This window comes from Aythya fuligula, chromosome 11, assembly GCF_009819795.1.
Source record: "Aythya fuligula isolate bAytFul2 chromosome 11, bAytFul2.pri, whole genome shotgun sequence".
Taxonomy (NCBI): Eukaryota; Metazoa; Chordata; class Aves; order Anseriformes; family Anatidae; genus Aythya; species Aythya fuligula.
The window spans coordinates 3,264,347-3,282,246 of record NC_045569.1 but is presented as its reverse complement, the minus strand read 5'-3'; the positions used below and the strand labels follow the sequence as shown (position 1 = coordinate 3,282,246).

The 17,900-nt window shown below is 41.7% G+C and overlaps 1 protein-coding gene across 1 annotated transcript; it reads left to right on the top strand.

Annotated features, from left to right (window-relative positions):
• Window positions 1-5,106: 5,106 nt before the first annotated feature.
• PYGO1 (pygopus family PHD finger 1) lies at window positions 5,107-15,938 on the top strand. Its single transcript, XM_032195117.1, has 3 exons — window positions 5,107-5,206; window positions 9,687-9,772; window positions 11,567-15,938. The coding sequence occupies exons 1-3, from the start codon at window positions 5,158-5,160 to the stop codon at window positions 12,686-12,688; spliced, it is 1,257 nt and encodes a 418-aa protein (XP_032051008.1). The 5' UTR covers window positions 5,107-5,157; the 3' UTR covers window positions 12,689-15,938.
• The last annotated feature ends 1,962 nt before the right edge of the window (window positions 15,939-17,900 follow it).

Below are 17,900 nucleotides of genomic sequence, written 5' to 3'. Positions count from 1 at the left end.
CCGGGGCTCTTGCTGCAGCCAGCTCTCAGCTAACACTGAGGCCTGGGGCTGAGCTGAGCGAATACCCACACGGCTAAGCTAAGACTGGAGAGCTTTTTCTGCAAGATGCTCTGCAAGCGCTGCAGTTAGCATTACTCCTCCTTTAGCTTTATGGCAAAAATTTCACTTGGGCAATTCTACAATGGAAATCCCAGAGGAGTCATTGCCTAAATTTAATTACTGCAGCCAGGGATAAGGCTTTCTCATGTTTATACAGCATACAAGCTTCATAACTCCCAGCAAAGTTATTGACAGTCTGGCTCCAAGAACGGGTTCATATCCAATTAGTGCAAAGATCAGCGTGGCCTTTGCAGAAAACCAGGAGGGCTCTTGAGAGTGCTGTGTAAGTTCAGGAATTAAATGCTTGCCTTTCTTTTCATCAAATCATGATAAACAGGAAAATTCAAAGGGTTCAAGATGATAATCCAGAAAAAAAAAATTGCATTTCTTTCACTTCCCCACAGAGTGTCCCCATTTCACCATTCACTGACCAAGAGGAGAACACTTTGAGTAGAGAAATAATCCATTTTGTAGAGAAACTCACAGAGGTTTGTTAAACATGTATTTATCTTTGTTTAAAATTTATTACCTTGATAACCTTAATATGATAAACAAAATTCCATTTTACATATCCTAGAGGAAAAGGTGAAAGAAATCCTATATTCCTTGACAGCATGCAGGGCAAATAAGGTTCTATGCATATATGCATTTGTATCTCCAATGAATTTATTGACAGACTTTGGTAAATTAATACAATAATGAAACCTAGGTTCCTAAATAATCAGATGTTGTTCTTTGTATTTCAGATGTTTCTGTTCTGTATTTATTAACTTACATGTATGAGTTATAAAATCTTACAGTTTATAAAACTACAGAATAAATTGTAGCTTTTAATTTTTTAAGTCACATGTTGTTGGCAAGAGTATCTGAAAGCACTGGAGATTTTGTTCCTGAAATGCTTGAACATGGCTATATTCCAACTGTAAGCTGAAAAGGTAAGTGTGCACTCAAAAACAAACAAAAACTTTTAGTCGTACTGAGTTTATGAACATTCCAAGAGTTTATTTTGATTGTTAAAATTTTTGTTCCAGTATAGATGAGACAGTAGACTACCCTTTGCACATATTCGACATTTTTGTTGATCAGTCCTCTAATAAATTGTCTTGGAAAGTTTAGGAAAATGTACTTTATCAGCCAGGGAGTTGCTATGTGATGAGACAAATTCACGATCTTTCTCAGGCTTTTTACTTGACTTCAAGATACATCATGCATTGTATGGAAGAAAGCTAATGCAATGGCTCAGAGAAAAAATCTTATATTCTTTCAGTGAGTAAATCGTAAAGCAATCTTCTTTTTTCCTGACATTTTTCTATTAATTTCAGATTAAAGTTGAAACATGAACAGACAATTAATTAGATTTTGATTTGTACTTTATATTATGTGGATGAATGGTTAATACAGAAGTTTAGACATTCCTAGTTTTTGTTCATTAAAAGCAGAAATTAAAAAGAAATGGGCTTATGCGACCTGGTTTACATCACCTTAATGAATGAAGCATTCACCAGTAAGCCAGCAGTTTACACTTAAATGGCTTCAATGACTTATGATCAAACTGTTTCAGTTGCAGATGCAATCCCTGCGCCTGGCAGAGAGATGCTCTACATCTTACATACCCAGAAGGGACCCAGTTAGCACATCTTTCCAGTGCAATACCGGATGTATATCCAGCTAGACTAAAAAAGCATGAAAAGCGCATCTTTGTATAAATATGCATGTGTTCAGTTGTACTTCCCTGAACAAGGGAGATGAGGACAAATGATTCTGGAGGATGAGGTGTAACACTAGTATAACAAAAATAGATTTTTGGGCCTGGCAGAAACTCCCTCAGCCTTGATAAATAGTCCTATTTACCACAGCAGTACTGTGAAACAAGTGTAAGAACTCCTTGCAGAACTAACACTTAAATTTGTGTAACATGGAAATGGGCATCTTAGAAAAATGAGTTATTCCCTCCCACACACCCCTGACATCATAGGTGAGGGAATCAAGTCTGCTGAAGCTGGAAGACTGTGACTAGCGCAAGTTATCCGTGTCCAAGTTTCCCTAAATGTGTTCCCCTTCTCCATATCAGCATTTTTGTCCAGGTGGAAGAGAGACTACTGTCAGTTTGCCTGATGCTTCCACATGCCAGAATCCCCACACAGTGTGCTGCTGGGTCTTGCCATGCTCATGCCAACCCCTGATGCCATCCACACAGGCTGGACGATCTGCCTGAGCCTGCCTGACTTCAGGTGCATGAGCTGATGAATTAGGGTAACTGGACAGAAAGCTCTATCTGTTTTGTTTTATAACTTGCATGAGAGGAAAAGTTTTGTATTTGACCCTTGTACTGGAAGTGGTAGAGTTTCACAATTCAGCCAGCTTCCAGCTTTTTGTTTTTCCTTCTGATATCATGCTCTTTTTTTTTTTTTTTTCTTTCTAATTTTATTACTCTGGGATGAAGTCTTGGCCCCCATAAAGTCAAACAGAACGTTTCTTTCACTTTTTTTAATTTTTTTTTCATTTCCTTAAGTGTCAGTAAACTTCTCTTTGGTGTTATTTTTTTTTTTCCATTAGCACACTTGTATACATTCATATGTTGTCAAAATGGGCTTCTACTCAACTCTATTTGTCCGGAGGTACACAGTACATACACGTGAAGGATGTAGTAAAAAGCATTTAGACATTAACCCTGTTGTGGATCCATGTCTCACTGAGATATTTCTCTCCTGATAGTGCAGTGCAGCATTCATATGACATGCCAATGATTAGCAAAAGAACATTCTTTACCTACTGGTAGTTTGTACAGAAGGACTATTTTAGTACCCTTCTTTTTGAAGTCAATTCTGAAGGAAAGGGACTTAGATGTTACCAAAATGAGCTCCTCTATTTATATTCAGTAATGCTTTTAGGCTTGATGTCTCGTGATTGAAGCTACTGCTACTTCACCAAAGCTACCCTTCTCAACCGCTGGGGTGAGTTGTAAAGTATTAAATAGTATTTGTTCACACACGAGTACTCTGGCAGTAGACAAGACCTTTTTGTTTGGTTTATTATTGTTAAACAGAATAACATAAATTCAGAATAACAGAATCATTCAGGCTGGAAGGGACCTGGGGAGGTCTTGACCTTGACCCCAACCTCCTGCGCAAAGCAAAGTTAACACTGAACTCAGACCAAGCTGCTCTGGGCTTTGCCCAATTGGGTCTTGAAAACAATTCTACAAGTTATTTTGTTTTTAGTCCCTATGCCTGCTTAGCCTAATAATAGCATTTGCCCCCTTCACATCCTGTTGGAACCTCCCCTGTTTCTGTTTATTTTTTTATAAATTCAGCAGAATTGAATTTCTCATTCTGCTGTTACGCACTTCAACAGAGAACTCATCTCTCTTTTCTTGGAAACCTCTACCTGAGTATTGGAGGTTACCTATTAGGTGCCTCTGAGTTTTATTAATTAATGACAGCCTTTGGGTGGATGAAATGGTGGAGTAATTTTAAAGATAACTAATGAGCAGCAAGGCACTTAGCTGGTCAACAGTGTGTGACCAGAGTTTTCAGACTTTTGGAATGGCTGAGATGCTGGTGTAGGTCCCTGAACCTGTGAATTAATTCCTTTTCAGACACTGTCTCAGCCATTTTGCATGAAGGTTTAGAAGTGTACAGTTGGTCCAATAGGATTCTTACAGATTGCTCACTAAAATCCTGAGCACAAGTTAAAGCTGAATTTGGATGAACAGCAAAACAGACAATTTTTTTGCAATTAGAGCACTGGGTTAAAATCTGAATTCCCTGCTCACATTTCTGATGCAGACAATCATCCCCTAGGAACCTTTATAGACTCAGTGACATCAATCTGCGCATCCGTAATTACAGTCTACATGCTATTACAAGGCAGCCTTGCACAAAAGCTCATGCAGTCCTGGGAGAATCATCCAGGCCTACAGCGAGCTCCATCACAGAAAATGCAAATCTCTTCACAGATAAGACATTTTCCTCCAAATATAGAGTAGCTCACACCCACCTTGCTAATAACAAGCCATGCTTCTCTTCAGCAAGATTACACAAAATTAACCAGAGGATCCCATGAGGACGGTGGCAATGTGCTGTACCTCAAGGTACGTGCATTCCGGGATCGCTGCAAAGCAAAGACTGTGGACAGATAAAAACGATGTCTAGGGAAGGACAGAAACTGATGTAAAAACTGAATAACTTTATTTAGTTAGAAACACAAAATGTAAGAACAGAGACATCGCAAGAGTAGCAGCACCGACACGTTATCCTTTACACAACCATCGCTCCTTCCTGCGCTCCCCAAACGTGTTCCAAATACCGTGAAGTACAAACTGCGCGTCTGACAAGAAGCTGTGTAAACGAAGAGCACTGCTAGGTGCTGCGAAGTGTCACGAATGTATTCAGGTATGTCAGCAAAACCCCTACTGACCTGCTGGTGTCCTTACCCTAATTAAGGGAAGATAAACCATCACTCAGGATTTATTTAGTGCAGTTACTCGGTAGTTTTGCTCACGGACGAGGGCTCCAGCTCCAGCAGCCCTGTCCCCCTGCCATTTTGGCGGCGCGGTGGCAGAGGCAGGGCGCACACACGGTTCCCCCAGCACTCACCTGGCAGCTCGCCCTTCCCAGGGGGTCGGAGGCGCTGCTGGAGGGACCCCGCACGGAGCGGGACGGGGGTGGCGCTGAGGGGGAGTCAGGGCAGGAGCCCCCCGCTGTGCCCCCCCCACCCCGGCCCTAACGGTCCCAACGGTCCCAACGGCCGCGCGCCCGCTTCGCCGCCCCTCCCGTTGGCGCGGAGCCCGTCCCGGCGGCGGCTGCCCCGGGGGGGGGGGTGGCCGCAGCCCCGCTGCTCGCCGCGGCGGAGCCCCCCCCGCTGCCAAACTTTGCAAAGTCCGGCGGCTCCGCCGAGCGGGCGGCGGTTACGGCAGCGCCGGGCGGGGGCGGCGGCGGCGGCGGCGGAGGAGGAGGCGGAGGCGGAGGGGGCGGGGTGCGGGCCGGCGGCGGCGGCGGAGGCAGCATCAAAGAGCCCCGATTCCTGCCGCCTGGGAGCCATGCGCCGCTGTCTGTAATGTCAGCGGAACAGGAGAAGGACCCCATCGCGCTGAAGAGATCCCGAGGTACGGCGGGGGGCGCCCAGCGGGGCCTAACTCCCGTCAGGGGGGGGGACCGGGATGCGCGCCCCGGCCCCGGCCCCGACCGCCCGGCCCCCAGCCCCGGGCCGCGCCGCGCCGCCCGCGGCTCCCTCACGGCGCCGGGGCCGGGGCCGGGGCTGAGGCCGGGGCCGGGCGGGAGCCGCGCTAAGTTTGCACGGCGGGGCCCGGCCCTGCCCCGCGGGCTCCCGCAGCCTCCGGGCCTGGCGAGGCGCCGGCAGCCCCGAGCAGCGCCGCGCTGCCCCGCGGCGGGAGGCGGGCGGGCTGGCGGCCGTGCGGTGCCGCTGCCCATTAGTATGCAGCCCGCGTCCCCGTGCCGCGAGGGGAGGCGGCGGCGGTGCCACACGTCCGGGCGAGAGCCCGTGAATCGCCCTCGGGTCTGCGCTCCCCTGCCCCGACCTTGCCGGCGCGGTCGGTGTTAGCCGGGGTTTTGTTTTCGGCTCGCTGGGGAGCGGAGCGAGCCCCCTCCGGGCTCTGCCCCCGTTAGCAGTCCCGCTGTGCGGCTCTCGGCGAGGTTTGAGGACGCGTTTCTTTGAAATGCGCCAGGAGAAGGGTGGAAACGCGATATCCCCTCCGAGTTGGGCTGCGCGACTGACTTCAGGGCAGCGGCACATCTCCTGGCGGAGCGGCGCTTGGATCCTGGGAGCCCTGAAAAGCAGGAATGCGGCTCGCAGTGAAATCACGGGAGGTGGTGGAGTCGCGGAGTTGGGGGAAAAGCATGGCAAAATGATTCTGGATGGCATTTCTTGCTTCTCTTTTCTTCCCCTCCTGCGTTGCCCCTGGAATTCTATTGTTCCTGGCGTTTTAGGCTTTATGCGGGTGAGTAAGTGGGGAAAGGTGGGATTCTGCTCTCCACGTTGTCGCCGATTTACAGGTCGCTTCTCTGAAACTGCCGTAGTAACAGCTGGGTTGCAACCTTGAGAATGGGAGATTGAAAATATGCAGCAGTGTTACAAAGGGGACTGGGATTCATTAGGCTCCGCTCTCAAGCCCTGATTCTGCAAATATTTAAGCCTGAACAGTTTCATGTGCCGGAGTTACCCGCTGAGCTCCACGCGATTACTGCTTAATATCACAACTGTTCACGGGATCAGGGCCACAGAATAGGCTCACCAAATCTGGTTGAAATTTGACTCTTTTCAGTTTTCTGTCCATAACGGAAACTATATTCAGTCATTTCTAATACTTGGGAAAACCTTCTTACTTCGAGCGCTGTTTAAAGACTGTAGCATCTATCCTGTGAAAAGCTAGGCAGAGGCTTGTCAGTGACCGTGGAACTACTCCATAGTGTATTTGCAGTATGTTAAGTATGGCATAAATTATACATAAAAATCATAATCTCTGAAGGTGCAGACAAAACTGCAAGTTGCGGTTCTCCTGATTAACATTGAAAGCGTCTGTCTTGTGTGTGAAGTCAATGGGAATGTGGGATTTACTACTTCTGCGCTGCTCAAATGCAGATATGTTGCTGAATACATGCTGAAATACATTTCATCTATAATGTAAGAGGGAAATAGTTATCAGATGTGTATTTATCTCTCTAAATCCATCCACGTATGTGGTGTCCCAGTCAAAAGGATTGTAATTTTTCCTGCAAAATTAGTCTCAGAAGGTGAAATGATTTTTCTTTCACCCTTAGTGCAAATATCACAATGTCCAAGATGCTCAGTACGCGTTTTAATGAAAAGCCTGTGTGGCAGGTACCAGAAGTGACTTTCAGCAAAGTTTATTTTGGCTGCATGAAAATGACCCTTATTCACTCTTTTTTTGGAGGTATGCTAGGACTAACATTCAGTTTCCTTTCATGGATAAATTAAATCATTATGAAATCCACAGGGAAAATGTAAAGTTGTGGGGCTAAATTAAATCATTGGCCTCACACAGCGAGAACTGAAAATGCAAAAGCTTTGTACGCTTCCAGCCGTAGGACTCAGTCCTGCAAACCTAGGCAAATGACTGGCTTTACCCATGTGAGTAACCCCCGTGGAAATTGGTGGAGCTTACTCACCAATTTCTCTTATTAGAATTCTAAGGCTTATATGCGTAAGTTGTTGAAAAACGAGGTCCCGGAGAGGGAACTTGTATGCAGTTTTATATAGTTGTAGCTTCTCTAAAACAAAGCCGCACTCTTGTATGGTCCACAGTTATCTACTTGATTGTAGACTCTAGTAATTGCTGTGCTGCTACTTGTTGAAGTTAGTTAAAAGATATCTGGATGTTTGTAACATTTTGCTATCAGCAGTTAACACTGTTTATATATTGAGAGTGTGGGACCATGAAGAGGAGTTTATCTTATGCAGTTAGGAGGAAGGGTGGCCACAGTACAGTCTCCCACTGAAATGTATGCTAAGCGTGTAAGAATGCAGGAGAAGAAGAAGCTGATGGGAAATGCAGAGACAGTTTTGAGCAAGTAGTTTATCAAGAAGATGACTTATAGGATTGGAATTTCAAGGACATTTGTCAACTTTATATAAACTTTATGCTGTGATCATTTAGTATCCACAAGTCATGCGGTTGCAGTGCTTCATTGCTTGCCAAGTGTATGCAGGATTTTATATTCTAAACCAAGGCAGTAAGGATTTTTTTTTTCCAGAGTAATCCCCAGTTGTTCTGATGATTGGTTGTACCAGCATGTGTTCTGCTTAAGCATGAGTGTATTTTGGGAACATGATCATGACTTCATGCCCTAGTCTCTGAAATTCAGACTTAAAATTTGCCAGTAATGATAGGTGTAGGTTTGGGATGCCCAATTTCATACCATATGAATGATGAAATGTTTTGGAAATTACATATATGAAAAAATGAGATGAAATTTCTGCAGTCACAAAGCCAAAAAGAACTTATTAGAGCCCAAGCAGGATTCAGTTTTTATTTGAGGTAGGACTGGTAGTTTCCTGAAACCTCTTAGGTCAAAAAAAGTGCTGGGGGTAGAGGGAAGGCAGGGTGTAGGAGAAAAAGAAAGGAAGTGCTCCATGTGAAAAGTTATTGCAGAGGATGGTTACAGGCCTCCTTTGACTAGAGGTATTGAAATAACTACTGGATATTTTTGTTTGTGTACAGTAGATCTAATTCTTTCCTATGTGGGAGATTTTGTGTTATGTTACTGCAGTCCTAAAGCTGGTGTAGCTGTCTGCCGGGAATACTTGCCTAATGCGGGGCTGGTGTAATGTCACACATTATGCTGCTTTGCATAATGCTATTCATAATTCGCAGTTATCTTCAGGTTGCCTTTGGTGATGAAGACAAACCCATGTGTTCAGCTATATGCCTGCATCTTGATTAAGTTTGACTTGTGTTCTGAATTTGAGTTTTAAACAAATAACAGCAATTTTTTTCATCCTGGATTGCCCCGGTCTTACTGTTCCATACTGTTGTTATCTTTTTATTTTATTTTTATTTAAGTAAACAATCCTAATGAGTCTGGGAAAAAATGAAGTAGCGTAGAGCTTCTTAATGTAAAAATATTGAAATGTGTTGCTTTTGTGTCACCTGAAAGCAATTACTATACTTTGGCTCGTGGTCACCTTTGCGTTCCCAAATGCTGGCAGATCCATTGAACCCCAGGAAGGCAAACCTACTGGGGTAATAAGGAATCTGCTAGAATCTTTTCTTTTTTGACTACAGTCTTTTTGTCTACAGTAGAGTTCTAGAAATGAAAGCCATAATTTATACAGCTTTGAGAGCTTGTCCCACTCTTGAGGCAGAGATGAGTGCCAGGTGAAGTACAGATATCTCTTTGTATTGCTCGGAGTGGAATCAGGTGATCAATGACATGAACAGTCTTTACTTCTATTTGTGCCAGAGCAGCCGTGCTCAATTATACTACAAGATTTCTGCAGAATAAGGCAGTTTCACCTAGAGCCTCTCTCGTTTTTGGCAGGTGTCTTTTTGATTAAGTCTTGCATTTAGAGAAATTCAGATCTGAAAAACTGGAGATCTGTCTAAACAATATGGCACGTTTCCAGTGGCTTTCATTCACACATCTACTGCTGTTTGCTTTTTCTTTCATGGCATATTGTAAGGTACTGTTGTGTGGCGATACAGTGAGTTTGATAAATGCCGTGTCTGTGTAAGTTAAATAGGATGTGAATATTAGCATGGCTTTAAGCAGTTCTTGAAGAAGTTTTATGCTTTATGCAAACAAATACTTCTGACTGGTGAAGCAGAAATATGAAGAACCAAGGGACTGATAAATATAAAATAAACGGAAAGCTTTATTCAGACTGTAAGGAGCATGAATGGGATATTCGAGTAGTAATAGAGTCAGGTAGCTGTGTGCGAGGTATGCTAACTTTTACCTCCAGGTATTTGCTTCCTGAGGATTTACAATGTAGGGCACCGGAATTAATGCAAGTTCATGATTTGTGACAGATATCTCTTGCTATGGCAGGCAGAGGCATATGTCTAAGAAAACTAATGCAGAATTGCCCTGATTGAAATTTTGTAGGTGGTGACAGTGGATTGGATGGGTTAGGAGGACCAGGAGTACAACTCGGAAGCCCTGATAAGAAAAAGCGCAAAGCAAATACACAGGTAAATTCCCTTTGATTCTTTTGATTTGTTAATACTCAGATGTTGTTTGCTGGAACAACTGTCTTGCTCTGTTCAGAATATCAGTCTATTCCCACAAATAGCATACAAAATATTCTAGTTGTACTGTGAAGCAGGAATCTTCATTCCTTTGCTACCTTCACGGAACTTCATCATACTGGTTACTCTCACTGAAGTTACTTTAGGTCTCTTCAGGTTACTGAAGTCCTACAAAGGAAGGAGCGCAGTGAGACTGCAACGACTTGTGTTTTGCCATATGTATTTGATTCTAAGACAGGCTTTCTCTTAATGACTTTGTAGCCATTGGTAGAATCTGCACAGCACGAGTAGTTGTGATGAGACTAATTTTCTTCTTCCTCTTATTCCTATACATGTAGGTTTGTGGGCCAGTGTATCAGTGCAGTTTGTTAATGCTTTGACCAAACTCTTGGCATATTCCCCAAGTGGTTTTCAAGCAAAAGTTATCAGGCAGGTTTGGCTCCTTTTCAGTGAATCCTTGCAAACTGGCATTTCTATATAGTTTCTCTTACCAGAAAAGGAAGCCTGAATACAAAACATCTAAAGCAATTAGGTATCTGTAGTGCAGAATTTTTCTTTGTGTGTTTATTCAGCGTGGAGTGAGAGTATCTGTTACATTTTTACTGTCCAATGAGAGTAACTGTATTTATACAGGTCAAAAAATCACTTCTTGTTTGGCCTATCCAGAATCCGTTGAGATGGGGCTTTGTTTTTCTTAATTCCTGTTTTCTTTTCAAGTAGCCATGGCTGAACCTACTCTGAGAAATATCCAGCTAATTTCAGGGTTTTAGATCTCTCTACTGTTGGAGTTTTTTCTTGTGTTCTGGAGTGGCAATAACTGCGGGGGGGGCAGATTAGTTTCTTTTTCTTACCAGGCTCAAAACTTGATGGACAGCAGAAATTTGGACTGGGGGAAGATCTGTTCAGTCTTAGTTTATGAGTATGAGGCTGTGTTTTCTGAAAGCAGCTAGCACAAAGAGTTGAGGTGAGGGTGAACTAGCTAGGTGTTCTCACAGGCTGGTCTAGAATGAAATTCAATATTCAATGACATTTGAGCTGCCCCTGGGCTCTATTAGATGCTTGATTTTTGCTTTGTAACCAGGAATCCTTGTATTTTTTTACTTACTGACAATACTTGAGATAGACCACAATCACTGGATGCTCTTAAGGGACTCCACTGATACATAGGAGTCTGTGTATAGGAATTTTCTATATTCTGTGTTCTCCACAGTTGTTTTGTTTATTATTTTTTTTAGGATTATAGTAACATTGGTATTTTAGGTTTGTATACTCTCCTAAAAGTGGGGTGTCTTAAAAGATGTGTATTCAGTAAACTGTACCCAAAATGAAACTAAGAAAATACTCTAAATCTGTTCTTCAGCACTTGGAACAAGTTGTGCATGTGTTTGAATGCAACATGTCTTTCTGTACTGTTGCTTTTCTTAAGTAGAAGGTGAAGGGGGGGGGGGGGGAAGTCACGCATTAAGTAGTGTTTTCAGAAGCATGGTTGTGCAACTGCACAGTTCCTGAAACAACACTGAGATTACTTTAAACCACTTTGTCATTTGGAGCCCTAAATCTTCTCTCCTCTCCCCCACTGAAATTTCAGCTAGCCTGGCAGGGTACAGTGGGTGAGCTGTACACAACAGCTGAACTGTTCTTTTAGCAGTAGTGCTGCTAATCCGGGACCTTGTGGTTGGTCTCCCTTGCAGGGACATAGTAAAACTAATTTAAATGTTGTATTTAAAATATTTTTAGGGATCATCATTTCCACCTCCATCTGAATATGCTCCACCGCCGAATCCAAGCTCTGACCACCTTGTAGCTGCAAATCCATTTGATGACAACTATAATTCTGTGTCTTATAAACCACTTCCTTCAGGAAATCCGTATTTTAGTAATCCCGGTTATCCTGGCTTTGGAGGCTATAACACTTTCAGAATGCCACCTCACATGCTGCCCAGAGTGTCCTCGCCATATGGTGGTTCTTACTCCCTCAGAAACCAACCACACCCCCTTCCTCAAAACCCTGTGGGAATGGGTTTTAGCCGACCCCACTCTTTCAGCTTTGGCCCACACGATAACCCAGGTTTTGGGAATCAACCACCGTATAGCAGTGGTCAGATAAATCAAAATGTCAGTATGCCTGGTCAGCATTTCAGACCAAATCCTGGTGAGAACTTTGGCCATTCTGGACAGATACCTCACCCTGATGTGCCATCTAACTTTGGTCCTGGAAACAATCCAAATTTCCCAAATTCTCAGCTAGAATCGAACCATTCTTTTGTTCCTCCGCCAAACACTTACAGCCAGGCAAAATCATCAGCACAAAAGCAAGACTTTAATCAAGGTGCAAGCAAAGCATCCAGCCAGAACACTGCTGCTCATCAGCATCATCACAGGACAGAGGACATTGTGAGTCAAGGTAACAGTGACCTAAAGAATGTCACACGAAACAATGTGGTAAATCAGGATAATAGCCATTCCAATAGCGCTGATAACACCAATGCTGGCCATTCAAATGGGACGCAGAGTAAGTCCCGCCAGCCTCGAGGTACCGCTGAAGGATGCAATTCTGAAAAGAGCAGCAAAACTCCCCTTCATCCCAGTCGTCATGGTCACTCGTCCTCTGAGCCCGTCTATCCATGTGGAATCTGTACACATGAAGTTAACGATGACCAGGATGCCATCCTGTGTGAAGCCTCTTGTCAAAAATGGTTTCATCGAATCTGTACAGGCATGACTGAGTCAGCGTATGGCCTTCTTACAGCAGAAGCATCAGCAGTGTGGGGCTGTGATACATGTATGGCTGACAAAGACGTCCAGCTAATGCGCACAAGAGAGACTGCAGGACCACCCGCACTGAATACGGATGGCTAACAACATAAATTGGTCGTGGTTGAAATACTTGCTCCGAAGATTTGGTTGCAAATTGGGTACTTCACTTTCTGCAGACAATCGGTTGTGTTTGATTGCTATCATCTTTTTTTCCCCCCAGTCTGTTTTTGCTCAGTTCCATCTCAGCTTTTGTACTCCTAGTTTTATGTGTGCAAATATTTTACAGGGTGGAATACTTCTTGTTTCTGATTAAACTGTAAAACATAACTGACAACTGATCAGAAGTAGAATGTGCATTGACAACTTTATTGAAGGCAAAAATGTGCCTGTATGAAGAGCCTCTCATTTGCTAGCATTAACATGTTACCGAACACTAGCATGTAATACTTGGTTTTAATGGTACAATGTGTGCAAGTACCCATTGCATTTTGTTTATTTTTTTGGTGAATGTCCATTACTGATATTCTTGCTATCTTTTCTTTGGTTATAGTGGAGATGGCATGGAGGAATGTGCAGTGCTAAAAGTTTTTAATTTTAGAATAAATACAGGGGATTTCATATGTTCTTTTTATTATTTTTGCAGTAGAGCATTAACATGATTCTAAAATCAATGATTTCATGCTTAGTAACACAGTGAAACCCACGAAGTCTTACGTGGTATTTTCTTCAAAAGGCAATGATCTCTTCTCAGCAAATACTTGCTTGCTGTAGGCTCTTACTAGGTCTTGCAGTATTGGAGATGGTTACAAACTATGATTACATTGGAACAAGTTAGATCGAGTTTACAAAGTCCAGTGCTTTAAATCTAGAGAATACCAAAACTAGGGTTGCATATGTAACCTTACTTAGTTTATCTTAAGCACATATATTAGGATATAGTCCCTGTGCAGTTGTGCACCTCTCGTTTATCCTGTCTTATTGGTAGTTCTAGTCTCCAGACTCAGTGCTGCCTGAAGATTGAGAAGGAATTTACACAGGGTAAGTTCTGCCCATCTCCTAGGGCTTTCAGATAGAGCCTGCTCGGTCACCCTGAGCTTACACAGTCCACTTGGCAAGAAGAAGGATGTGAGGCAACGGAATGTGCTTAGCACAGACTCTGAACTACAAGACAATTTCACCAGCAAAGTCATAACACTGAATTCCCACCACTGCCTCAGCCAGTCTTGCAACTTCATGAGGACAGAAAATCTAGGATGAAGACAAATACAACTCTCACGTCAGGTGAGTTTAGCTCACATCAGGAGCTAGCAAGCAGAAATTTAGCATTTTTTCTAAACTTGAGATCCTACTGATAAGTATGAATGGCACTAGAGCTTCACGATTGATTGTAAGAATTCGCTTTTTATATGGATAATTTGATCTTATTCTTGATTTCGGAAATACCCCCACTCCTTTTTTTTATTTTTTTAATGTGGGGAAACATCTAGCCTTGAACACTTGGGCCTTAGCAGGGTGCTAAAGATGCATATGCAATTGAAAATCAGTGTTTCTATAGAGAAAAATGTTATTTTAACTTAATAAAAGGTGGTACTGTAACAACAGTCTGTTTGTAATACTCACCACTGTGCTGGGAACTTAATTGGTGATTGTTTGAAAACTAGATCATAAGCCAAACATTACAGGTACTGATCAGTTTCCTTAATGTAACAGAAGGCGTTCAGATCTGTGGTGATGAATGGTGTAGGATATGTGTGGTGTAGGAGCCTATGTAGAATATAAGCAGCTATATTTAAAGGCTCTTTTTATGGTAAGTTATGCAAATGACTGAAAAATAAGGCCTGTCTGCTACTTCACCATTGTGTTGATTTTTAAATGGGCTCTGCTGCAGTACTGTCCTGGGAAGATACTCCACAGATGTGCACAACTGTCCTTTTATTTTAATACTGAAAATATTTTTATACCTTTTTACTGGAGAAGTGTAGCGTTGCTCTCCTTTTCTGTAATGCCTCTCATCAAATGCCTCTCATGTTCAAAGTGTAAATGACAGTTCATATCTTGAGGATTTCTTGTACTGTGATGTAAAGAAGGTGTAAGGCAGATCCAGAGCTCCTGTTTCCAGCACTATTTGTTTTATGTAGAACAGAGACTAAACTTCGTCTTGTGTTGTTAGAGGTGTGATGGTAAAACCAACCAAACAAGGCAAATAAAAACAACAACAGAAAAACAACCTGTGTTACAAGAGTTGTCATCTTCAGTAGATTTCCTAATGACTGACTGACTGTTCAAATTTACTTGTGGTAGCTAAAGTAGGAATTAAACCAAACTTTGTTCAGATAAATTGTTTCCTAGAGGAACAAATCAAATCTCTGCACCAGTTTATACTGTGAAGTTTGTGGAGCTAGCTCAGACTTAGAGCAACGTAAACAAAATGAAAACTTTGCTCAGTGACTGAAAGTTCAATAGAAGCTCCTGTGATGATATTGTTATCCAAGTAGGCAGTTCACAATGCCCTTCCAACTGTGAGATGTTTGGGCAGTTATTCTCAGATGTCCAGTTAATATTTTAACATTTTGGAGCAGAGGTACTTAAAATAGCCATGTAATTCTTGAAATCTCTTCCCTCAATCCTGTTTCAAGTTAGGCAAGTGTTTTGTATATAAGTTAGCAAGACATTGTAAGAACACTGTATTTAAATTCTAAACTTCTACTGGAATATAATTTTATGATCCTTTAAATCATATATCTGTGAAACTTACTGTAACAGATTATTTCATTTTCTCTAAACTGGTGCCATGTTGGGCTTGTAACCCACTGAATTTTCGGTGTGGATTAACCTGCAAATTCAAGGCATTAGCAAATGACAGTTCAAAAACAAAGAAAAATAATAACAAGCAACAAAATCGAACTTGTTATCATACTGATCACAGAGACAGGACTGATTAGGATCTCAGAAAGTCATCTGGCCAATATATTTACCCTATTGATATGCTCTTGGCATACCTGGACTTTTTACCTAGAGAGTTATACTTTGTTTTTCTCTGCATGTATTGACTAGTAGTAGTTTAAGTATGCACAGGGAAAACAAAAATCATGTTTTATTAGTAAAGTACTAGGAAAATGTCAGCTGGTTAGAATTAGAAATTAGTTATAGAAGGGGGGGAGGGCTGGTTAGAATAGGTGAGGTTTTTTGTAATACTCTACATGAAACAATTTGTATTGAACTATCATGTGATTCTTTCATTATTAGTGATTTAGACTACTGGTGCTGCACACCAAAATATCGCAAAGATTTTGTAAGTCTTACAAACCTTAACATTTTGTGGGGAAGGCCTGAGTCCTTTTTAAATACCTTATCACGTTCAGAAATGCAGCCTATACTGCTGGAAATGTTTTTTGTTTTTTTTTTTTTTCCTTTTCTTTTTTTCCCTAGGCTGAAATAACTAGGTGTAAATTGGCCTAAATTGCCCTTAATACTTAGTTTTTGCCATAGATCAGTTTTAAACAAGGAAAAAAAAATAATGTTCTCTTTGAAGTACTTCATTGCTGTTAGGGTGTGTATAGGCTAGAGAGCAGGTATCACAAATCTGGTTTCTGGCTGGTTCACTGATTGCTTTGAAAACTTGAGACAAACAGGTTGGCAGTTTGTGCCTCAGTTTCTTCTATCAGAGGACTGGACTGATGCTTATTTCTGAAGGGTGTTTAGAGGCTAATTATTATTTGAAATCTTCAGAAAAAGGAGACAAAAGTGATAAGGTTTTTCTCTGTTTAAAACAAAAATATAATGCTGGGGGCTCCTCAAAAATGAATATACTTTGTGACTTTTTTTTTGTCTAAGAACCAATTTTGTAAGTACATTTTTCAGACTTAGCTTCAAGTATGTGATGAAGTCAGTGGAACTGCATGCACGAAGTCAAGAATATTTCAGAGCTTTTGCAGTTCTGGGCCTCTGTTTATAAGCAAAATGCTTTTTATGGTTTGAGATTTTTACAAAATCAACGGTGTTCAAATGTAGCACCTCTTCAACATTTGTCTTTATTCCAACTTAATACAATAACACATCTGCATTAAATATGTCCCTTTCATTTTATATATAAACATTGCCTGCCAGTAAAAGTATTGGTGTAACATTATTAAAAGAGGAAGTCATGCTTCTTATCATGTTGTATGTGACTTAAATGACTGTTTCATATTAAAACTAATCTTTCCTTATGTACTGCTTAAATATACCTGTTTTGGGAATATCAGTTCAGTACTTTTATACAATCTTGAATGTGTTCCACATTGGTGACATGTATTTTTGCAACAACTTTTTTGTTTCAATTTTAAATTAGAGCATGTCTAAAGTAATACATGCATTAGTGCTGTGGTGTGTGGCAAAGTTAATGTATGTAATTCAAATTGGAAAAAAGTTTCCAGACTTTGTCCAACATTAACCCTGTGGCAAGGGATTAAATTACTATGTAATACAAATTATTTCATACCATGATGTGTTTTAAGCTACTCTATGAAGTATGTGATACATTATTGTTTATGGATTGGTAGCTGGCCTGGTATCTTGCATAGAATGAGGTATGATAGATGGTAGCAGTTCATGATAATTAAAACAGGCGACATTTCACAACATGCTGCACTTACGTGCGTTGTCCTCCTGTTGCTGTAACTATTAGCATGAATTCCTTGACGGTATCCACTGACAAATGGGTGAACATGTAGGTGGTAAGCTCATGGGTGTGAAAATCCTATTCTGACGCTCTTTACTTGGATTACAAAACATGATTTATTTTTTTTAATCTATTGGATGTGATTAGATATATGCAGGAAGATGTAGAACTGGATGTACTTCGAAGTTATTCTGCAATGACTTAAGTTTTGTCTGAAGCTTTCTATATTAGAATAGACTCTTCCTTAAAATTGGAAAATTAAGTGTACTTAGCAGAACTTTCAAGGCAATATAACTGTCCTACACTACGTACTGAGTTATGCACATTCACTTCTTTGTATGGAATGCCTCTGATTTCTTGTTGCTTTATATGGAAATAAAGGGTCTCTTTAGTGCCCTAGTGTTGTGTGTCATCACTTCTGAGATAATAAATTCTGAATGGTGTTCAGCCCCTTAGAGGTGCTGCCTATAGCTTAAAGTATTCAATGTTGCCCTTAGCCATTTCTGAACCAGGGAACTTGCACCAAGACCATATGGAGCACCTGTTTTTGTATTGTTTACTGTACAGGATGAATTATCCTTTTCACGATCAAACTGTATCTCAGAATAATTTTTGATCCAGCCCAACCTTTTTCCTCAGAGGTATGCTCACTGT

Excerpts from the sequence above, each read along its gene's own strand:
- PYGO1 (XM_032195117.1), top strand. The coding sequence starts at position 5,158 with ATGTCAGCGGAACAGGAGAAGGACCCCATCGCGCTGAAGAGATCCCGA. Across the intron at positions 5,207-9,686 it reads CGCGCTGAAGAGATCCCGAG|GTGGTGACAGTGGATTGGAT; the intron begins GTACGGCGGGGG and ends GAAATTTTGTAG. Across the intron at positions 9,773-11,566 it reads AGCGCAAAGCAAATACACAG|GGATCATCATTTCCACCTCC; the intron begins GTAAATTCCCTT and ends AAATATTTTTAG.